The following is a 23,268-nucleotide window of genomic DNA, read 5'->3' on the forward strand; positions in this document are numbered from 1 at the left end:
TTCTTCCTGGTGCTGCTGTTTCCCAGCAGGTGAAGTGAGCAGATCCCAAGTTTTCCTCCTTGCAATTAGTGGAGTTGTTCCCAGAGTCACGATGCTCCCAGAGTGGCTGCTGGCAGCTCAGGCTGGGCAAGGAGCCACTACTGATTGATTTTTTTGCCACGGGAGCAGCAAGTCTGTGTTGTTCCCAAGTTCATCATGGAACAGGGATGGTCCAGTCCTGAGAGGGAGGTTGGATCTGCTCTGTCATTTCATAGAATCACACAGTTCTGGTTTGGGTTTTGGGAGGGACCTCGGAGCTCATCTAATTCCACCCCCTGCCATGGGCAGGGACACCTCCCACCAGCCCAGGTTGCTCCAAGCCCTGTCCAACCTGGCCTTGGACACCCTCAGGGATCCAGGGGTTCTGGACCCAGGTTCTCTGGGCAACCTGTGCCAGGGCCTCCCCTCCCTCCCAGCCAGGAATTCCTTCCTGAATTCCGAAGATCTCTCTAAAGCAAGCCAATAATTTATTTTTTTCCCTCTTTGCTCTCTGTTTCTCTCCCAGCCCCCCTGCCCCCAGGCAGGAGTGCCCCATGTGGGAGGTGCCCCCGTGCCCGCCGTGCCCCGGGATGGCAGCGAGGTGAGGGTGAGGATGACCCTGACGGAGCGGCTGCGCCTCAGGATCTCGGGGGCCTTCTACAGCCACGGGCTGCTCTGTGCCTCCTACCCCATCCCCATCATCCTCTTCACGGGCCTCTGCATCCTGGCCTGCTGGTGAGTCACACCCGGGGGCCTGGGGGTTCTGGGCAAGGCTCTCCCTTCCAGGCCACCCCAGGAGCTGGGGTTTGTTTGAACTCGTGGTGCTGTGTCGTCTCCTTTGGTGGGACAGAGGAAACAACGAGGGTGAAGCACCTTCATCTGGTTTGAGAAGCAGAAACTAATTGAGTAAGGGTGGTAGTTTGAAACTCCCAAGAATCTAATTTTTAAGCTCAAGCCCTCCCCCCCACAGTTTGCCCCTGTGAGAGGGTTCAGTGGTGGTATGGACTTGGTATCTCTTTCCCCCCCATGTGAAGAGTTTTCAGACAAAACACAACCATTCGTTATTGGGGGGAAGGGGAAAATATTTACAAAGGTTTATTTACACCTACATATATATTTACATTAAATTAAATTTCTCTTCTTCTTCAAATAAAGGTCCATCACTAAACCCTCTCACAGGGGCAAACTGTGGGAGGGGGGGGCTTGAACTTAAAAATTAGATTCTTGGGAGTTTCAAAGCACCACAGAAAGTGAGCTAAAGCAGTAAATGAGATACAAGCAGGCACCTGGTGGTGGCCCCCAAAGCCATGAATTAAAAATGGGGAGAAGGAAAGCTGATCCTTCTCTCCACACCTGCCTGCCCTGCTCTCCTTGGGGACCTCACTGGGATCCAAGCTGCAGCAGGATAGAATCTCTGTCAGAAACGTCCCAGGGGCTCGGGATCGTTTCAGTGGGGCTGAGCAAACCTCTGTGCTTGGGTCTGGGCACACCTGTGTGTATAGCCAGAGTCTGTCTCTGAGTTTTCAGTTCCAAGTCTGTTTTGGTCAAAACACTCCTGCTGTGATGATTTTCCTCCTCTGCTTTTGGAAGAGCTGCCCCTGTGCTGCCAGAGCTGCAGGTTTTCCTTTGAGCTGGGATGGTGCTGGGGCTGCTCTCACATCACTTAAAGGATTATCAGAGGGACTGCTTCCAGGTATTGAAACCCCCCTGAGGGGGCTTCTCCTGCCTGGGGCCCTTTGTGGTTGTGAGCAGCAGTCAGGGTGTTGCTTCCTGATTTTTCACTGCTCTGCAGGAATCCTTGGAACTGTCAGGGACAGTTTTATTCTCAGATCTCTTGCTCTGTGGAACATGAAGCTTCTACAAGGCCCAAGCAACTGGATCCTACCTTTTCTTTATCTTGGATAAGGTTCCAAGTACCAGCTCTGGTGGCATTTTTTCACCTGAAAGCTGCAGCCAGCAAGGCCAAACCAGAGTTCCACCTGTGTCCTGAGTCACCTGAGTCACAGTTCCACCTCATTCCTGCTTGGGAATGACTTCCCAGAGCTGCTCCTGGCCTCAGGCTCTGCTTTTCAGCTCTCCCAGGTGCTCCTGCCCGGGGTGGATTCAGGAATGCAGGACAACTGCTGCAGTGGGGAATGTTCACCCACACGTGCTGTGTTTTGGGAGGGGTCAAAACAAAACCTCCATGCTTATTCCTCTTCCTTAATTCAGGATTTCCCAGACAGGAGGAAATCTGAGGGGGGTCACCAGCAGCTGTCCTTGTTCTTGGGAACCTCGAGCCCACTGGGTCAGGCCTTGTACCTGCCCTGGCATTGTTCAGAGCAGGGAATTGAGGTGTTCCCACCACATCCCTGAGGCTCCAGGTGGTCTGTGGTAACTGTGGGGTTTGGCAGTGTCTGCATTCCCAAGTGCCAATAGTTGAGGGTTCTGCAGTGCCTGGTTACCTCCAGGCTGCAGGAACTCGTCCAAGACACCATCAGGCGTGAAGGGAAGAGTCTGTTTTCTTTGACAAGCTCCAGGAGCTCGTTAGCAAAGCAGATAATGACCCTGGGAGAGACAGGGGTTAAACACTCAGGGACACCCCTGGAGAGCAAGAGAACCTCGGCAAAAACGGGAGTGTGGCTGAAGTGCTCCCTCTTCAGAAGCCATTGCTGGGGGGTGTTCCAGTCCCTGCTCTGCTCTGCATTAACTGCTGGTGGCTGGGTGTTAATTCTGGCTGGAGAAGTGGCTTTGCTAATTAGGTCAGACCTGTTCTGGAGCGGGGCCCTTCTACCCCCGAGCACATCAGTGTGGTGAGAGCCAGCCCTGGCAGGAGCCAGCCCTGGCAGGAGCCAGCTCTGACAGGAGTCAGCTCTGACAGGCTGTCTCTGCACAGCTCACTGAAATGGGTGTGGGAAGCTGAGTTTGGGGTTGAGGTCTTCAAGTCTTCCTCTTAGGGTGGATGGTGCCACAAACTTCTTCTGTCTCCTGTAGCTTCACCTATTTCCTGTATCAGGAAGAGATTCCTGGCTGGGAGGGTGGGGAGCCCCTGGCACAGGCTGCCCAGAGAAGCTGTGGCTGCCCCTGGATCCCTGGGGGTGTCCCAGGGTGCTGTTACTTTATCAAGGTGTTTGGAGCGTGCCCTTTCCCCCCACCCCTCCTTCCTTCCACTTGCTGTGGTGTTTCCAAGCTGGGAAGGGAAGTGGTGCTGAAGGGAGCACAGATCCATGCTTCTGAGGGATATGGGAAGAACTCGTCTCTTGGCCAGGTAGCTTTGCAGCTGCAGTCCACATACTGTTGATCTCTTTAAAGCAAGAAATAGAACTGATTATGTCCCGTTGCAACCAGGCTGCGTCCCAGGGGAGTTGGATTTCTCCTTGGTTTCCTCTGTCATTGGGGCATTTTCTGGCCAGGGCTCAATCCAGGGGCTGCTCTCTGCACCCAGCACTTGGAGAACATCCCTGGCAGTCCAGGTGCCTCCCGCCTGTTTGCTGGGTGTGGGATGGTCCCCTGTGTGTGGGTTGGCTCCGTGCCTGGGTGGACACTGATCCCTGGGCAGGGGGGTTCCCAAGGGAGCTGTGGGATGGGCACCCCCAGGGCAGCTCTGTTGGCCTGGGCAGGGCCTCTCTGGTGGCCACCCAGTGTCACATCTGCCCTTGCCTCGTGCTGAGGACCCAGCACTGGTCCTTGGCATGGATTCACTGCTGGGATTGGGTGATTTGTGCTCCTGGGAAATGCTGTGTTTTCCTGGGACGGATCTCACTGATTCACCTCGGCCACCCCTCTGCAAAAATGAGTGAGAAACGAGCTGGAATGGGGAGAAAGAAGCTGGCAGGGGAAGATCAAGGCCCAGCTTTGGAACAGAAGCTCCTTCTGACAGCGTTCCTGTGCAGCCTGGCTGGTCAGAGCCCCCAGCACAGAGCAGGGAACACAAAATCATGGAATCACTGAATCCTGAAGGTTGGAAAAGCCCTCTGAGACCGTTGAGTCCAACCATCCCCCAGCACTGCCAAGGCCACTGCCCATGTCCCCACGTGCCACATCCACAGGGCTTTGAAATCCCTCCAGGGATGGGGACTCCACCCCTGCCCTGGGCAGCTGTGCCAGGGCTGTTTCAGGGAAGAAATTTCCCCAATATCCAACCTGCCCCTCCCCTGGCACAGCCTGAGGCCGTTCCCTCTCCTCCTGTCCCTGTTCCCTGGGAGCAGAGCTTGACCCCCCCCTGGCTCCCCCCTCCTGTCAGGGAGCTGGAGGGAGCTACAAGGCCTAAGCCTGACCTTGGGCAGGTCTTTCTAAAGAGGAAAGAAGATACCCAGTGATCCAGGGGGTTCCTCCTGACTTCTGTGGGCAGGGAAGGAGCTGGAAACATCCTCAGAATTGCTGAGAAGGTCCTCCCTGTCCCCGGAGACGTGGGTGGGAAGAGGAGAAGGAAAGAGAGCAGAAGGGATCTGTTCTTTATTTCTCAGCCTGAAATGTGGTTAGTAAAGACATTCCAGCAAACAGGAGTGGATCTTGCATCCTGAATTCCCCAAAGGGAGAGAGGTGAACCAGTCCTCTTGATCCTTCTGGGATCAAGGAGAGCTTGTGGAATTCTGCTGCAGAGGAAATGATCTCAGTTGTTGTTTTCCTCCCCCTCCCCTCAGTCAAACCCGACCATCCTCGTGTGCAGAGAAGGCTTTTAGAAGCTGAAATAACTCCCGTGGTCCAGAATAAATCCCCTGTATCCAGGTTCAGTTCTGGGCTCAGGGTGGCAGCAGTGACATGCAGGGGTTCCTCCTGCCTGGGGAGGGCAGGGTGAGGGTCACCTGGCACAGTCACCACAGAGGCTGTTCTGGTGTGGAACATGTTTGTCTTCAGCCTTGGAGGGGACACTGCTTTTAATGTCACTGAGAGACAAGACATGATGGCTCTGGGTTTGACAATAAAGTAATATCCAAAGCACAGATTCCTGTGACTCATTCTCACTCTGTAGTCTGAAAATCCAAGTCAGTCTCTGCTTCAGAGGGAAGGTTTTTTTGTTTTACTCTAAATCCTTTGTAGGTGACACTTATTTTCCTCATCCCCTTTGAACGGATCTGCTTTGGGATCTGCCTTTTTTCCCTAAAATGGGAACTGTGTGACAGCAGTGGTTCCTCCTGCCAGCCCAGGGAACGGGTGATGCCTCTAAAGGTGGCCATCAGGGTGAATTTGAGATGCCTGTGTCACTCTGAAGAACAGCTCCTGGGTGCAGTGGAGTTCAACATGAGCCAGGAGCCTGTGCAGCAGGTTCAGGGGGGTTAAACAGCTCAGGCTCTGCAGGTGTTTGTTGTTTAACTGAAAAGGGAAGTTCTGCTCCTAAAGAACTGCAGAACTGGCTGGACCCAGAGCCCCTGGGAGGGTGTATATTTATTTCTTTATTGCTGGAAGAACATTTCACTCTCACAGTTTTGCACCGTTTGGGGAACCAGAGGAGCTGAGTTGCCCTCAGACTCCTCATGTTCTGGATCCCCTCAGAACAGTCTCCCCTGGGATTTCCTGATGCTGCTGGAGCAGGAGGGGTGTGATGAGGCCTCTGTTCTGCTGCACAGGAAAGGGGAGTTCTCCTTTCCCAGGGCAGAGTTCTGGGGCCCTGTCAGTGGGAAACAGGGCAAAGCCACCATCACTTGTTCAGAAACAGGGCCTGTTGGTGCACCTGCCAAGGCTGAAAAGGAGCTGTTGCTGCCAGATACTGACATTCCCAAGCCTCTGGCAGAGGGAATGTTACCAGATTCCCCCTCTCCTCAGCAGTGGGATTCCAGCTGGGCTGTCCCTGCGAGAGCTGAGGCTGCAGACAGGCAGCTTGTCCTGCAGTGAGCCAGCAGAGCTGGGAGCTGGTTTAATTCCATGTATTGCCTGGGACCTGGCAGCCCCCTGCTCCCCTCCATCCTCCCTGGCTGCTCTGGGTGCTGGAGCTCTGGGAAGGAGGAACCTGCCAGTGTGGGGTTCCTGGGGCTCACCTGGCCCTGCTCCATCCTGGCCCCCTGAGCCCTCCTGGGAATGTGTAAAGGAGCTGGAGGAGCGTTTTTGCTCAGACCTGCCTTGTGCTTGGTGACTAAAATGCACTCTCACTTCAGTTCACCAATTCCAGCTTGTTGCATGAGCCATTTTTCCTTTATGATGGGTTTTCCAAAGGGTTTGAGGTGCATGGTGACATGAGCATCTGAAAAGGGCTTTTCTCAAACCCAGAACTTCTTCCTGAGCTTTCCTGCCATCTCTGTTGATCCCAGAGTCCCAGACTGGTTGGAGTTGGAAGGGACTTCAGGAGATCAGCTGGTCCAACTCCCAAATCCCAAGAACAGGAATCCCAATAACTGAGCTCTCCTGGGATCCACACCATGAGTAGTCCAGGTGTTGCAGTAAGGGCTGTAGTAGCTACACACAGCTGTGTACAGACAACAGGGGCTGGTTTAACCTTCACTTCAAATCTTTTAGACGTGGGTTTCCTGTGGGTCATTTCTCTGAAAATGGGGATTATAATAAAAAACAGGTTCAGCTTTTTCTTTGTCCACGTGCCCAACAACATGCTGGGATGTCCTGTCCTGGCATCGAAATCATTTAGGGAAAAAATCATTCCCCCTCAGTCTGGTCAGTCCCTGTGCTTTGTTTTATCCCTTGATTTGATTTTGATATTTTATTATTCCTTTTTCTCTTCCCTCCCGTTCCATAAGGAAATGATAATAAGTAGATGTTGTGTTTCTGTCAGACTAATAAAAAGCAAATCTGACAAGCTTTGCCCCGATTTCATTGGGTTTTTTTGGCTGTTTGTTGTTCACTCTGAGGCCTCGTTGCTTGTTCCTCCCTGGCCTCTGATGATCCAAACTAAGCCTTGATGAAGTGGGCAGAGCGTTGCATGAAAACAATTCCAAGGCCTTTATATTTGTTCTGGAAATACTGCCAGAAAATTCATCTATGAACAGGAAAATGTATCGGGAGTTGTAAGGCCACAAAAAGACCCAGGCTGTTCTCTGGTTCCTTTCAGTGCTGACAGTCCCAGCCCATCGATGATTGCTGTATCTGCAGTTCTGCTTGTCCCACCACTTCACTCCTGATTTGCTTTTAACCACTTTTGAGAACCTCTGGAGTTACAAAGCCCGTTCTAAACTCTCTGAAACACTGGTTTCTCAACTTCTGAGTAGTTTCAAGCCTTTGTTGTGGGACAGCTGCTCAACCGAAGGTTAGGGGGCAAAGGAGCAAGAAGATCAGTATTTTTAGCTGTTTCTCGTTGCTGCCTTTAAAAGTGCTTTGAGGACAAATGAAATTAGTGACAAGTTTTGGAAATGGTTTCAATCCAAGTGAGGAAAATGAGAGGATTATAAAGGGTTTGGGGCAGGGAGGCAGCCCCTGGAAAGCACTGAATGTCTTGGGTTTGTGCAGGATTTGCAATAACCGAGCCATGGCCACGCTCAGTGTTTTTAGCACGACTAACTTTGAGGTGGTGGAGGAATTTGTCTTATTCCTCTTCCAGGACTTTTAGTCATCCCTTTCCAATGGGGAAAGACTCCTGTGTTGGGACAGGACACCGATCAGTTCCCGTGAAACCTTAACCCTCTCTCCCCGTGCCCTGTCCTGCACAGCTGGGCCTGCACTGGCCTGGGCCCGCTCGTGTTCTGGGCTCTTCTGTCTCACAGAGTCCCTCCAGAGCCCCAACTCTGCCGTGTGCTGGTCTCTCCCCAGTTACCCGCTGCTGAAGCTGCCGCTGCCGGGGACGGGCCCGGTGGAGTTCAGCACCCCGGTGAAGGATTACGCTCCCCCCGCGCCCGGCCCGGCGCCGCACGGGGACCCGGCCGAGAGACCCGACTGGGTGAGTGCTGGGGCTGGGGGAACCGAGAGACCCGACTGGGTGAGTGCTGGGGCTGGGGGAACGGCCCTGCTGGGGCTGGGGCCTCACTGGGAGTTCTGGGGGAACGGCCCTGCTGGGGCTGGGGCCTCACTGGGAGCAGTTCTGGGGGCTGTGGGGGAATGGCCCTGCTGGGCTATCGGGGCCTCACTGGGAGCAGTTCTGGGGGCTGTGGGGGAACGGCCCTGCTGGGCTATCGGGGCCTCACTGGGAGCAGTTCTGGGGGGAACGGCCCTGCTGGGCTGCTGGGGCCTCACTGGGAACAGTTCTGGGGGCTGTGGGGGAATGGCCCTGCTGGGCTACCTGGACCTCACTGGGAGTTCTGGGGGAACGGCCCTGCTGGGCTGCTGGGGCCTCACTGGGGGCAGTTCTGGGGCTGGGGGAATGGCCCTGCTGTGCTGCCTGAGCCTCACTGGGAGCAGTTCTGGGGGCTGTGGGGGAATGGCCCTGCTGGGCTATCGGGGCCTCACTGGGAGCAGTTCTGGGGCTGGGGGAACGGCCCTGCTGTGCTGCCTGAGCCTCACTGGGAGCAGTTCTGGGGCTGGGGGAATGACCCTGCTGTGCTGCCTGAGCCTCCTCACTGGGAGCAGTTCTGGGGCTGGGGGAATGGCCCTGCTGGGGCTGGGGCCTCACTGGGAGCATTTCTGGGGCTGGGGGAATGACCCTGCTGTGCTGCCTGAGCCTCACTGGGAGCAGTTCTGGGGCCGGGGAGGCTGTGCTGCCCCGTCCCTGGAGTGTCCAAGGGAGCGGCCTGGCAGTGACTCCGTGAGGAACCTGCTGGTTGCTGCTCGTGTGTCCTCTGCCACTGTGAGGGACAGGGCGGGTTCACACGGAATCACAGAGCCACTGAGGCTGGAAGAGACCTCCAAGATCATCCAGTCCCGCCTGCCAGCACAGGCTGGGGGGATCTGCAGCACCGTGAGGTGTCTGTGAGAGGCAGTGAGTCCCTGCTCCTGCCTGCCCTTCAGGGACCAACTCCAGCAGGAATGGCAGCCCCTGCCTCCCACAGAGGTGCCCCAGGCTGCTCCAGAACCATCAGTGGCATTTTGCCTCTTGGAGAAACCCCCTTTTTGTTCCTGCTCTGTTGGTCCTGTCACGTTCCACCTCTGCTTAGGGAAGGGCAAACAGAGCCCGGCACAGCCCTTCCCGAGAGGTGCCAGGCTGTGCCTGGTCCTGCTGGGAGCTTCCCTTTGCCCAGGACCCTCACCGTGCCCCTGTCCCCCCGCAGTACGTGGGTGCTCCCGTGGCCTACATCCAGCAGATCTTTGTGAAAGCCACCGTGTCCCCGTGGCAGAAGAACTTCCTGGCCGTGGATGTGTTCCGGGCCCCGCTGTCCCGCGTCTTCCAGCTGGTGGAGGAGATCAGGAACCACGCCCTGAGGGACAGGTAAGGCCCAGGGACCCACCTGGCTGTAAACCACTGCCTCTGGGTCCAAGGGTGAGCTTCGAGTTGGTGACACTCTCAAAATTAAAGGAAAATGAGGGATCAGTGCTGACAAGGGATGTGGGATCCATCCTCACACAGAACAGTTCCCATTTGTGCCGGAGAACTTCCCTGTCCTCTGGATAAATCACTGATAATCCTCAGGAATCTTCTGGTCACAGTCTGGATGGGGCCTCCAAGGTGATACCTGTTAGAGCCATTTCAGTGTCACAGAATTCCTTCATAACCAACCAGGTGTGAATCACAGGGAGCTCCTGTGCCCCTGCCCTGCTCCTGGGAATTCCAGGTGGGCAGGAACCTTCTCCTGACTCTCCCTTCAGCTGTTATTAGGACCAGTTTGTGCCTGCTTTGTTTTATCCTGTCACAGCAGGATGTTTATCCTACAACAGTGATTTTCCTCTGCTTCCAGACAATTCCAGGGAGAACTCCCACTCCCCACTCCATACCTGTGGCTGTAAAGCCAAACATAAACCTCCTGGCTCACTGGTGAGATGCTCAGTATTCCATGTGCCATCCTGAGCCCTCCCCTTGGCACTGCTGCTGTGGCATTCCTGGAGGTGGGAGAGCAGAGCCGTGCACGGATTCAGAGTCTCACTTGTGTGGTATTTCCCTTTCCTGATCTCAGGGAGATCACAGGGCCCTTTTTCCCATTAGGAGGGGATTTATCACCACCCCTGTGTCCCTCTGTCCCTTCCAGCCCACCAGGTCCCACCTCACAGCAGGAACTATTTAAAGAAAGGGGATTAAATTTGTCCCAGCCCTCACATCCTTCACTCCAGAGCCTCTGTTCCTTTCCTGAATCCACAGTGTTCCTGGATTTTGTGTCATTGGCAGACGTCCCTGGGTCTTATCACAACTTATTAATAAACATACATAATAATCACAGAATCCTGGAATGGTTTGGGTTGGAAGGGACTTGAGAGCCCATCCAGTGCCACCCCCTGCCATGGGCAGGGACACCTTCCACTAGCCCAGGCTGCTCCAAACCCTGTCCAACCTGGCCTTGGACACTTCCAGGGATCCAGAGACAGCCACAGCTCCTCTGGGCAACTGTTGCATCCCTGGTTCTGTGACCTGCCCGTGAGAGATCCCACTTGTTTCCCTCAGCACTGGGGGCTCCCCTTCCAGCAGCTCCCTGGCATTTTCCTGTTAACCTGGTTCTTCCTGCACCACAGTTCTATGTCTCTCCTGTGAGTTAAAGCATTTTCTGTGTGGTGCTGCATCCAAAGCTTTGGGGCCCAAGGAGATGAGACCTGCTCTGCTTCCCCCAGCCAAGGAGTCAGGAACTGAAAGGACAGACCCCTCCTGTTCTCTCCTGGCAAGCCAAGAATGCCTTTTATGCACCATAAATTACCCTGGTGGGTTTGGTTTTCCTTTTAATAAGTTTTCCATTGAGATCCACTGTTTTGTCTGAGAGTTCCAGGTTTCATGGGGTCCCTGGCCAAGCTCCTGCCTGGGTTTGCTGTCAAAGGCCAGAGAGGCTTCCCAGAGTGTCCTTTGGTGCTGGGTGAGGATGGGGGTGCTGAGAACAGCCCAGATGGGGGAAATGGTGATATTGGAGCCTCTGATCATCCCCCAGCTGTCCAGCCAGGAGCTTCCTTCATTCTTTGTCCTCCAGCTGTCACAGTCAGGGAGGATTCACTGCCCCACCTCCTTTGCTTCATTTCTGAGGGTGCCCCTGGCTCTCTGCCTCAGGATGTGCCCGCTGTGACCCATCCCTTGCCCCCAGCTGCTGCTCTGGGGGTCATTCTTTAGCAGTGCCATTTTTACTGTTAAACACAGATTCACTTTTTCCTCTCCCCTACCAACTCCCACAGCCTTGGCCTGACCTTCTGTCCATGTGCCCAGCCCCTCTCCCCCGTTATCCCATGGATGATAATCTGTTCCCAAGTCCAAGGCAGAAACAACTTGCTGCCAGGACTGTGTTGTCCCCCCCTTATCTCCCTTTGTTCTCCTTGTATTTCCATTATCTCCCCTTGGCATTGCCCTTGATGAGCAGTGGTACCACATGGAGGCAAAATTATTACTTTTATTATTATTATTATTATTACCAGAAGAAAACCACCTCAATATTTCGACCTAAACACTGGGGTAAGGTCACCATTTCAGTGGTGGGCTCTGACAGTTGAGGAAACATCTGATTTTGAGATAAATTCTGAAAGTCCTTAGGAAGTTCTTGTAGGTTGCTTTTGTCCCTATCAAAGTTGAGCACAGTGGATTTCCTTGATTTACAAACAGGCCTCTTTTTATCTTCTGTTTTATATTTTTGATGTTGAAGCCCAGAAGGAGCTGTGGTTGCTGAGTGTGACTGGGCAGGAAGACACCGTGGGTGTGTTTTCCTCAGCCCAAGGTGGCTGAGCTTTGAGCTCTCCCCCTGTAAAACCAGGAGTGACCTGGAATCTGTGGTGTGCCCAGTTCCTGGGCTTTGGTGTGACCTGGAATTTGTAGTGTGCCCAGTTCCTGGGTTTTGGTGTGACCTGGAATCTGTGGTGTGCCCAGTTCCTGGGCTTTGGTGTGACCTGGAATCTGTGATGTGCCCAGTTCCTGGGCTTTGGTGTGACCTGGAATCTGTGATGTGCCCAGTTCCTGGGCTTTGGTGTGACCTGGAATCTGTGGTGTGCCCAGTTCCTGGGCTTTGGTGTGACCTGGAATCTGTGGTGTGCCCAGTTCCTGGGTTTTGGTGTGACCTGGAATCTGTGATGTGCCCAGTTCCTGGGCTTTGGTGTGACCTGGAATTTGTAGTGTGCCCAGTTCCTGGGTTTTGGTGTGACCTGGAATCTGTGGTGTGCCCAGTTCCTGGGCTTTGGTGTGACCTGGAATCTGTGATGTGCCCAGTTCCTGGGCTTTGGTGTGACCTGGAATCTGTGATGTGCCCAGTTCCTGGGCTTTGGTGTGACCTGGAATCTGTGGTGTGCCCAGTTCCTGGGTTTTGGTGTGACCTGGAATCTGTGATGTGCCCAGTTCCTGGGCTTTGGTGTGACCTGGAATCTGTGGTGTGCCCAGTTCCTGGGCTTTGGTGTGACCTGGAATTTGTGATGTGCCCAGTTCCTGGGCTTTGGTGTCACTCTGCCCCCACAACATCCCCGTGGGGACACACTGTGGTGTCACATTAAGAGGAACAGAAAAAATCTCCATATCTTGGTTTTCAGCCTTCTCTCAGTTTCTGGGAATGTCTCCCCAGGTGCTGGGCTTTTCCAGGCAGCCATCAGGAGGGTTTTTCCTTCTTTTCTGTGGCCTTATCTATCACCTTACAGTCCCCACCCCGTGGCTGCAGCCACTCAAACTGCACAGTATTCAGTTAGAGTTGTGCAGTGGGATGTGATTTCACACCCTGGGGATTGTCAGTGTCAGTGCAGGTAACTCATGGGCTGATTGGTCCCTAATGACCCAAACTTTAATATAAACACAATCACTAGGATGAGAAGCAAGGAGGTCAATCCCAACAGTGTAATAACAGCATGAAGCTTTTGATGGCAGATCCTGGCAGCTGCAGGGGCCCACCCAGACAGGGGGTCTCACCAGGGGTGTTCCCCCTCCTTTTTCACTCCTTTTGTCACACAGGATATTTCTTCTACATTGTGATAGGCAGTAATTAGCTTTTTGTCCATCTTCTTGAGCACCTCTTAGTAATTGCCTCAAGTCCTCATCTTGCAGCAGTCCCTTTCACTGGTGTGAAATTCATGCTCGTGGGGGTGGGCTGTAAATCCTGAATTAGAATATAATTAGGTTCTAAAAACTGATAGCAATTAAAATTGGGTTTTGTAATGTTAACAAAATTACAAACACAAGCATTAGAGCCATTACTTGTATCTGCAAAGACATTATCTACAAGCACTGAATTACACAAAGTTTTATGGAAGCATATTTTTTATTGATATATACGAGCACTGTTTTTAAATTTTCATTAGGATAAATTTTAATTTACCCTAATAATTTTAATTTAAATTATAGACATTTTGTTCAGTGTCTGGACAAATGCCTGGGGCTTTAATGGTGTTACCTTCACAAACAAATCCTTGTTGCCCTCGTACAGTACATATATTAGCATTAACAGTTTGTCATTTATTTCCATCTTTTCGGGTTCATCCTCTGTGCTGCAGAGGGCAGAGCACAGTGCTGTGTGATTTGGTTTTCAGGCAGTGGTTGGGTGTGTTCCATGTCCCAAAGCCCTGTGTTGCTGCTGGGCTCAGGCTGCCTGGATACCACCAGCATTCCATTTTCTGTTTGAGTCAATTGTACTATTCCAAATCACCTGTTGAGTTTGGTTGGGTGAGGTGGTTTTTCCCTTCCCCTTTCCTTTGTGAAGGCAGTTGTTACTGACTGTACCCATGGGCACATCTGAGGGCCAGAGGGGTGTTTGTCTGGGTGATGCCAAGTGCATCTGTGATCAGCTGATGGTCTTTGGTTCTTTTTTTAACCAGTTCTCTCTCATTTTGGTCACAGGTTTGTTAAAGGCCACTGATTAGTTCCCAAAGTTAAAAGGGAGAAGTCTAGAGGGTTGTTTGGATTTCCTGAGGTGATTGCACCAGTTTGGTAGCTGATACATGAATATTTGAGAGCTCCCAGTGCTGTTGTCAGGATGTTCCCTGCACCCCACACCCGAGGCTGGCAGGGATGGAGAGCAAGCTGGGTCATTGTGGAAATATTACTTTGCACCAGCAGCTCGACTCACCTGGGGACTGAAGGCCCAGGCTCTGTTAAAAGCTATATTTTAAAGTTATATCAGTATTTGTGCTTAAAAAGCAGGCATATATTTATTTTTCTTTTGTAGTATAGTTTACAACGTGTAAGAGTGTTCTTGTGCATTTAGAGCATCATTTTTAATTTAGCATCCTAGTGAGATGATGTTTCTGTTAATTCCTTTTAGGGACAGAAAGAGTGGATTTCCACTCTTCTTTGTGATGCTCCATTTCTGTTTATAAAAAGCAGCTTAAGCAGAAGTACACGTTTTTTGTTTATGACCACCCTGTCACACGTGAATTTTATAAAATTAAATGATAGTTTTATGCCTTGTTTCTGTTATAAACAAGATGCAAGCACAGGTTGTGTTAAAATAAACTTGGTTTTCCCTTTTTTTTTTTTTTTTTTCCAGTGGATAAATTGCTCTTATCACATTCTGATAACAATGATTGATTAGCATAGGTAACAGAAAGTGAGGTAAAATAAAAAGTACTTAGGAGAATATAAGTATTTTCTTTTTTTAAAAAAATAGTTATAGGTTTTTTATATTTTATTTGCAGGTCATATTTGCATTCTATAGTTATCTTTCCTTTTGGTTAAGGGAGGAAGAAAAAAAACTAGTTACCTGAGGAAGAATTGGAAAGGTTAACACATATTTACGTAATTTCATATATGCATAAATCTTGGTGTCTACTTCCAAGATATATTTGGTTGAATTTTTAAATTTTTAATTGATTGAAATAATATTGTATATATTGATAAGGTAAAAGGTTTTTCCACACTATTGTTTTATTTAATAAAGAGAAAAGACAAAGTGAACTTATTAAAATTTAAACTAATAACACATAAAATGGTTTGTTTTATATAACTTGGTTATTAATTGTTGGTCTTCCAACAAGTGGCTCTCGATGAAAACACACATTATGAGAATTAATAAACTAATAATGTAAATAATTATGAGATGTTTCATCAGTCTCAGGCGGTTCTGATTCGCTCGTAGCTTGTGCCTGTAAAAAGATGAGGTGAAAATTCGGCCTCCTACAAATTAACCACTAAAAAACCCCGAAAAAATAATGTATCCAGTGTTGACTTGGTCTCTGTGCATGTCCCACAAGGTAAAAGAGTTCCAGGGCAGTTTGCTGGCAGTGTCTTCAGTCATGGGGGGGGTTGCATTCCTGGAGAAAGAGGAAAAGGTTAAAAACCCCAAGCCCAGAGGGGTTTCCCTTCCAGGGGAACACTCAGCAGGTTGTTCAGCACAGTCAGACACCTTTATTTCGTTGTAGGTGACAACCAGCTGGGTACAGGAACAGAGAGGGGGTGAGGTCACCCCAGCTTTGCTGAGTGCCCTTCCTGCTTTTTAAGGGTGTTCCTGGGAAAGGGAAAAGAGAAATGGGCTCGGTTCACTCCTGAGCCAGCGAGGCTGGTCAGAAAGAGGGGTTTGGGATCCAAACAAATCCCAGCTGCTGCTTCCCGAAGAGTTTGCCACTTGGATTGTACAGTTTGTGCCCAGGTTTGGGGGTGGATCTCCCCTGTGAGGAGGTAAAAGCCTCGACAGGAGTCCCTGTTTGAGCTGGGTTGCCTTTAGGGTTTTTTGAAGGCTCTGCCTCTGTCCCTGGAGCTGGGAGTTCCCTTTAGAGAGGACACTTGCTCAGTTCACTCCAGTGCCTGCAGCTCCTCAGCATCCCACTGCACTGGTACGGGCTGGATTACAGCCTCGCCTGATTCAGGGTCACATTTTGATAGTTTAATCAAAACATCAGGGTGCATTTTTCTGCAGCAAAAGGGAACCCACGGTTTTCTCTCTGCGGTTTTCCCCAGACAGGCAGGAGGATTCCCCAAGGCCGAGTGAGCGCTGACCCCTCTTCCTTTGGGCGTTGTTCCCACGCCGGGAGCACCTGAGGGGCCCGCTGTGTTTTAGGGGCCCGCTGTGTTTTAGGGGCCCGCTGTGGTTTAGGGGCCCGCTGTGTTTTAGGGGCCCGTTGGGTTTGAGGGGCCCGCTGTGTTTGTTTTAGGGGCCCGCTGTGTTTGAGGGCCCCGCTGTGTTTTAGGGCCCCGCTGGGTTTGAGGGGCCTGCTGTGTTTGTTTTAGGGGCCCGCTGTGTTTTAGGGGCCCGCTGTGTTCTAGGGGCCTGCTGTGTTTTAGGGGCCCGCTGTGCTTTAGGGGCCCTCTGTGTTTTAGGGCCCCGCTGTGTTTGAGGGGCCCGCTGTGTTTGAGGGGCCCGCTGTGTTTTAGGGGTCCGCTGTGTTTGAGGGGCCCGCTGTGTTTTAGGGGCCCGCTGTGTTTTAGGGGCCCGCTGTGTTCTAGGGGCCCGCTGTGTTTGAGGGGTCCGCTGTGTTTGAGGGGTCCGCTGTGTTTGAGGGGCCCGCTGTGTTTGAGGGGTCCGCTGTGTTTGAGGGGTCCGCTGGGTTTGAGGGGCCCGCTGTGTTTGTTTTAGGGGCCCGCTGTGTTTTAGGGGCCCGCTGTGTTTGAGGGGCCCGCTGTGTTTTAGGGGCCCGCTGTGTTTGAGGGGCCCGCTGTGTTTGAGGGGCCCGCTGTGTTTTAGGGGGCCACTGTGTTTGAGGGGCCCGCTGTGTTTTAGGGGCCCGCTGTGTTTGAGGGGCCCGCTGGGTTTGTTTTAGGGGCCCGCTGTGTTTTAGGGGCCCGCTGTGTTTTAGGGGCCCGCTGTGTTTGAGGGGCCCGCTGGGTTTGAGGGGCCCGCTGTGTTTTAGGGGCCCTCTGTGTTTGTTTTAGGGGCCCGCTGTGTTTTAGGGGCCCGCTGTGTTTTAGCTGTTGAGTCGCTGCAGAAACGCCTTGGCAGACAAGTGCCTGCAGTGGAGAGCCCACAGGAATTGTTTTCCCGAGTTCTGTCGGTGGGTTTTAGTGGCCTGGCAAACCCTGCCTTCAGTGAGTTTAACACCTGGCAGTTTCGTTGATGTACAGTCGTTTAACAGCAGCGGGTTTTGTTCTTTTTAAGCTGTTATCACCTCATTTACCTGCAGCTCCTTTTGTTCCCAGCCTGGGAAGTGGAAACTCGAGGTTGTTCATTTCAGTTCTAAACAACTTGTTTTTAGCCACCAGTTCAGAAACTGGAGTTTTCCGGTTTTCTCCCGTCTCCCTCTTACAGGATAACGATAACTTTAATCCTTTACTGTCTGATTTCAAACCCACATATTCAACATCACCGATCAGTTTAGAAGCAGGTGAATCTTTGGATTTTTGTTGTGCACCAAACACACTTTGTTGTTGGAATTGTAATTCCAGTTCCTCTGTATTTTCTTGCATTTTTGCCACCTCTGTTGGAGAGCAGGAATCATCGTGCAGAACAGCAATTCTAACCTTCATTAGAAATAGAGTTTTCTGTGGTTTTGTCACAGCAAATATGCCCTTTCCAGATTCCCATATCTGGATGAGTTATTGGCTTCTGGGGCTGTTTGACTCCAGCAGTTTGTTTTTCTGGCGGTGGTTTCTCTTTGTGGTTTGCAGGAAGAGTTTTAAGGTGGTTCAAGCATTTCAGAACTTTCCCTTTAGCTTTTTTAAGCATTTCAGTGCACTCTTGCTCCACTTGGGAAGAGGTAAATTTGCATTTTTGCCGAAGAATATTCCTGACACTTTCCTGGTACCATTTTCTGTCACCTTAAAAGGGGCAGAAAAGAAGAATTTTCTGTCCAGCCTATATTAATTTATCAGTGTCTGTCAGTGTCCCCCAGGAGATCAAAGCCTTTTAATGTCCAGAACATTCTGCTGTTGTCTCACCTTCACTTAACAGATTCCCCAGAGGACAGGAATTATTGGTACCTTTTATGTAAGGACTGCAGCAAAAGTGGTCAGAAAACCCCCCAGCAGGTTCCTCCTATGAGTTATTTCAGCACCTGAAAATGGACTCACTCGAACAATTCACGAAATAACACCTTTATTTATACAAATTTGTGACAGTTTGTGAGGTTCACTATGTCTGGAAGAGGGTCTAACTGCAAAAAACCCACACTTAAACTGTGTAGTGATAATAATAATAACAGTAATGCAAAGCGTAGGCTCACACACTAAAGCAAAAGCAACTTATAGAGAAGTAAAACAACTGACAGGAAATAAGTAAAGCAAAAAACTGAAGTGCACAGCATAGAGCAAAAACAACTTACAACGAAGTAATCAGGAAAAGTTTTGAAGTGCTGTGGAGCAAAAGCAAAATGAGTGTCTGTGTATAAGGAATAGCTTTTGCTCGGGTCCAATCTCTTTTTATACCTTTCTCTTTAGGCAGTTGGAGTGGCTGCAGTCAGTAAACTAATTTTGGGGTGATAGGCAGATGAAATAGGCCCAAGGGTCCAGTTCCTGGGTTATCTCTGTTTCTTCCTTTTAATCCTTTTATCAGTTCCTGGGAATGTCTCCCAGTGCTGGGGTTTTCCAGGAAACCACCAGGAGGGTTTCTTTTCTTCTTTTGTGTGGCCTTATCTGTCACCTTACACATGGTCAGCTGGCTCTTCCTGGAGCTACCAGAGGCATCCCTGCATCAATCCCTTGAAATTGTTCTTCCCAAAGCTTTTGTCCCTACAAACACCCTCTTTTCGGGTGTATTTTCCAGTCTTGTCTTTTGGTAGCTGTGACTTCTCCAGGTGTCCTGCCATTCAGCCACTGGATACAGGTTCTGGAGGGAGCCCTCACAAAGACAAATCATCATGGATTGATTTCTGTGTTTGCTCTTTGTAGTTATAGAAACAATCTCCTCTGGAACCACCTTCCTGTGACCTGCGAGGCCGGAGCCAGCAAGGGCTGGTCTCTGTTCTTCACTTGGCCTCTGCTCAGTACACCTTTCCTGGGCAGATCCCACCAGTTTCTGTGTCCCAAGGAGGGAATTGTCTCTTCTGGACCAGCAGCTCCTCCTTGTCTGTCCAACAGCTGGTTCTGTCACTGACCCTTCACACCAGGGCCTTGTGTAATCCCAGGCTGAGTTTTGCTTGGATCAGTGGTTGATAAGGATTCTGTCACTGTGGTAAAGGAAGTCTGGGAGCAAACACAGGTTCCAGTTCATACCAGTTACAGCTCTGTGGATTTCTGAAGCCCCAAGGTTCAGAAGTTCTCCTTTCCACACAAAGCAGGGGAACTGGGAGGACACCACAGCCAGGTGAGACATTGAATCCTTGGAAGGTTTTAGAGCACTCTGGGCACCTCAGAGGATCCACTTCAGGAGGGCTGGCCAGGATTCCTGTAACACATGCCGTTCTGTGTGTGGAGAGAGGTGTGCAGAGGGGTTTGGGGGCTTGGAAGAAGAATTCCAGGGAGACACTCTCTCTGTTGAGTGGAGAATGTGCGAGTGGGAATCGCGTCACTGAGGATGGGTGAGCAGTGAGAGCTGTGTGGGCAGGCAGCACCCAGAGGAGTGGGGATGGAGTTCTGGAGCCTGTGCCTGGTTCCAGGGAGAAGGAAGCTCCTGGTGCTCAGCTGTGAGGAAGAAGAGCAGCGACCCAGTGAGGAAGGTGCTGGAATGTCCATCTCGGCGGCTCTGCCTTTCCTTAGGGAGAGTTAAACACACACAGGGCAGTTTGGGTCCCACTCCCCCGTGTTTGCCTTTCAGTTCTGGAGTCAGGAGCTTGGAGGAGCTTTGCCTGCAGGTCACAGATCTCCTGCCTGGCCTCAGGAAGCTGCGGAACCTGCTCCCGGAGCACGGCTGCCTGTTGCTGTCTCCAGGGAACTTCTGGCAGAACGACCGGGAGCGCTTCAACGCCGACCCAGACATCTTCAAAACCATCCACCAGCATGAGCCAAAGACCCTGCAGACGTCAGCCACTCTCAAAGGTGAGGTGCTGCAGTGCCACAGGAGCTGTGAGAGTTGCCCCTGGATTCCATTGTTATTCCATCCTCACTAATTCCAGCATCTGGATTGCTCCAAGTCCCGATTTGGGCGGCATTTTGTCACTCACAGCAGCTGAAAGGAAGGTGCCCAATCTGTGACAGCTCTTATTTTATATCTGTGTTTGAGCTCAGAATGTGGAAGATGAATAATTCACTCAGTCAGGCTCCTTTCTGCAGGTAAAAATAGCAGCTGTTTTGTTCCTCTCACTCCACCCAAGCTCCAGCCTGGCTTTTCCCTCTGTCACACTCCCCGTTGTCAGGGATAAATGAGCATTAATCCTGCTCCCCTGGGCCTTCACTGATGGTTCCCTGCACACAGCCCGAGCTGACAATGGAGAGCAGAAACGTATTTTTCCTCTCTTAATTAAAAAAAAACCTTCTGACCATGTGTGGGATCATTAGTGGCTCCATAATGCCAGAGGAAATGGTGTATTAAATGCTGTTTCAGTCCTTTGGTTTTAAAGGAACTCTGTACCTGTCAGGAAGTGTAAAAGGTATAATGGGACGTGTCTGAAAAGGGAGTTGTAACCCTGAAGTAAGTTTGCTTTAAAGGCTATTTTTGAGCATCCAGAGTGTGAGCACACTGAGGATGGAGCACCTGGAGCCTGTGTGGGAGCTCACTTGCAAATGAAGTAGAGGGAGAATCATGGAATCAGAGAATTGTTGGGGCTGGAAAAGCCCTCTGAGACCACCAAGCCCAACCATTCCCCCAGCACTGCCAGGGCCACCACTGACCATGTCCCCAAGTGCCACATCCCCAGGGATGGGGACTCCACCCTGTCCAGCCCCTCAAATGTCCTGTGCCTGGGGACCCCAAAACTGCCCTGGGACTGGAGGTGGGGCCTCAGCAGTGCTGACACAATCTCTGTGATGCAGATATTGTGATACACAATATCTGACACAATCTCTGTGATGCTCCATCCCCACTCCCTGCCCCGGGTGTTGCCCCCATCCGTTGGTGTCCCCGAGCACCGGGAAGTGCTTCCATAGGAGCAGCCACCGCTGTTCTTCACCAGGCACAGCCGTGTGCCCTCTCCCCGTGTCCTGCTGTCCCCTGTCCTGCTGTCCCCTGTCCTGCTGTCCCCTGAGTGCTGTCCCTGTGTCCCTGCAGACCTGCTGTTCGGGCTGCCCGGGAGGAGCAGCGGGGTCAGCCTGTCCAAGCGGCAGCGCGTGGTGTCCTACACCGTCACCCTGGCGCTGCAGCGCTACGACTCCAGGTGAGGCACAGCCCGGCTCCCCGGGGCCTGGGGCTGCTCCCAGAACATGGGCTCTCTGCTCCACTCACCACTGCCGTGTTTGCCTTTGGTCTCCATTCTCCTGGGGTTTAAGGTACTTTGGATCCTCCGAAGGAGCTGTTTGGGAGGGAAAACTCGCCGTGTTTTAAGGAGATAAAATACGATCAGTTCTCAGCTCCTCATTAAAAAATATTATCTGTAATATCCAGAGATGCCACTGGGAATTCCTGTGGCATCCAGGGTCCAGTGGGGCTGGTTTGACCCAGTTCCCTGCTCACATACTGGTTTGCTTCCCAGTAACCACTGGTTCCACCGGTGAAAGCACTTTGGCAAAGCCAGCATGGATCGAGTGGATCTGAGGACTCAGTGCTGCACAGAATTCCCCGGGGGATGCCTGGGGTGGAATTGGCAGCACAGGAGTCCAGACCTGCTCTGCAGGACCCCACAGCCCCCAGGGCTGTCGTGTGGCACCTCTCCCAGCCATTTTTACACAGAATTCTGTGATTCTGTGCAAATTCTGGGGGTGTTTGAGACCACGGCGTGTCCTGTTCCCCAGGGCCCAGATTCTGGTTGATGAGCCTTTGCTTTAAATAGATTTGGAGAGAATGAACAGCAGATCTTGGCAGGAATCAAGGTCTGTGAGTTTGGGCCACCCAGGAACAGCCTTGGGAGTGAGACTGGAGAGACCCACGCCCTGTTGGTCCCAGTGAATCCATGGAGCCGCTTCCTGCTGGGCTCTGGGAACTGTGTGTGGGTTCTGGGAGCGGTGTGAGGCACCTGCTCTGCTGCTCTCCCTTGTGCAGGTTCCTGAGCAGCCTCCGCTCGCGCCTGAAGCTGCTGCACCCCAGCCCCAACTGCTCCCTGCGAGAGGAGAGCGTGGTCCACGTGCACTTCAAGGAGGAGATCGGCATCGCCGAGCTCATCCCGCTCGTCACCACCTACATCATCCTCTTCGCCTACATCTACTTCTCCACACGTACGGTGGGGGCCCTGCAGGCTGGGGGCCACCTGGGCACCTCCCAGCTGCCTTGGGGTCAGGGCTGCAGGGCCCCCATGAGACACTGCTGGCTGTGGCACTGCCATTCCCGCCTGTCTCAGCAGCAGTGCTGCTCTTGGAATGTTACCCTGGGCTCTCATGGAGACAGTTCATAGTCCTTTTTATCCACTTTCTGCTAATTTGTCCCCTTAGGCGGTGTGGGGTTATTCCTTGTGATACACCTCCCCGTCCCTGGAAGTGTCCTGGTCTTGTGGAAGGTGTCCCTGCCCATGGCAGGGGGTTGGAACAAGATAATTCTTAAGCTCCCTTCCCACCCAAACCATTCCGTGATTCCGTGATAACTTCTGGGGTGTTTTCTGTCTCAGGCAGCTTTTAAATGCCATAGGAATGACTTCTTTCCCCAGATTATTCCATCCATTATCAGACAGGTCAGACCCCTCTGGCCACATTTCAGTTCCTTTTTTTCAGCCCTCAGTGCTGGGCTGGGATTGGTTTGAGCTGGGAACCAGCACTGTGCCGTGTCCCAGCCGTGTGCTGGGAGGCTCTGGGAGGCTCTGGGAGCTGCACCTCAGGCACTGACACTGAACTCCCCTTTCCTGGGGGCTGTGGGGTCTCGGTTACCTCCTGAAGTCAGTCAGGACGAGGGTCCCTCCTCCCTTTGTGTGGGTGCCCTGGGCTGTTCCTGCTCATCCGTGCTGTGTTTTCCAGGGAAGATCGACATGGTGAAGTCCAAGTGGGGCCTGGCTCTGGCTGCAGTGGTGACAGTGCTCAGCTCCCTGCTCATGTCCGTGGGGCTCTGCACCCTCTTTGGCCTCACCCCCACGCTCAATGGAGGGTATGTCCGGCCCCTTTCCCGGGGGGATGCACGTGGGATCACCTGGGACCTGCTGGTCGGTGCTCCTGGGGCATCAGTCACACACTGCCCTGCACAGGCACCATCACAGCTCTCCAGGGATCAGGGGATGTGTTCCCTGCTGGCCAGAGCCCAGTCCTCCAGGAGGTTCCTCTGAGCAGCTGGCTCTGTGTGCCTGAAGCAGCAGGAATTGTTGGGAGAACGTCTTGTTCATAACCTGATTTCCCGGGGCTGAGCAGGTTCTCCCACACCTCCTCCTGTGGCTGCACTGTCTTTGTTTGAGGATTTCCAGCCCTTTCCTCACAGCAGTCTCCTGTCCCGAGGTGCTGCCTGCAGGGTGTTTTCCTGGCTCTCCCTGGCAGGGTTTAGGTTATTGTGCTGCCTG

The 23,268-nt window shown here is 52.1% G+C and overlaps 1 protein-coding gene across 2 annotated transcripts in view; it reads left to right on the forward strand.

The window, feature by feature from the left end:
* The first annotated feature begins 514 nt into the window (after nt 1–514).
* The window catches only part of SCAP (SREBF chaperone), a 123,286-nt gene continuing 100,532 nt past the window's right edge, over nt 515–23,268 (forward strand). For both annotated transcript variants that reach the window (XR_010428591.1, XM_064646754.1), the window contains exons 1-7: nt 515–753; nt 7,690–7,816; nt 9,081–9,238; nt 19,521–19,741; nt 20,910–21,015; nt 21,837–22,009; nt 22,739–22,865. Coding sequence is in view for 1 of the 2 variants with exons in the window: in XM_064646754.1 (XP_064502824.1) it covers nt 632–753; nt 7,690–7,816; nt 9,081–9,238; nt 19,521–19,741; nt 20,910–21,015; nt 21,837–22,009; nt 22,739–22,865 (1,034 nt within the window). In the remaining variant the exon portion in view is untranslated. The remainder of the gene's footprint in view (nt 754–7,689; nt 7,817–9,080; nt 9,239–19,520; nt 19,742–20,909; nt 21,016–21,836; nt 22,010–22,738; nt 22,866–23,268) is intronic.

Source organism: Pseudopipra pipra, chromosome 1, assembly GCF_036250125.1.
Source record: "Pseudopipra pipra isolate bDixPip1 chromosome 1, bDixPip1.hap1, whole genome shotgun sequence".
Taxonomy (NCBI): domain Eukaryota; kingdom Metazoa; phylum Chordata; class Aves; order Passeriformes; family Pipridae; genus Pseudopipra; species Pseudopipra pipra.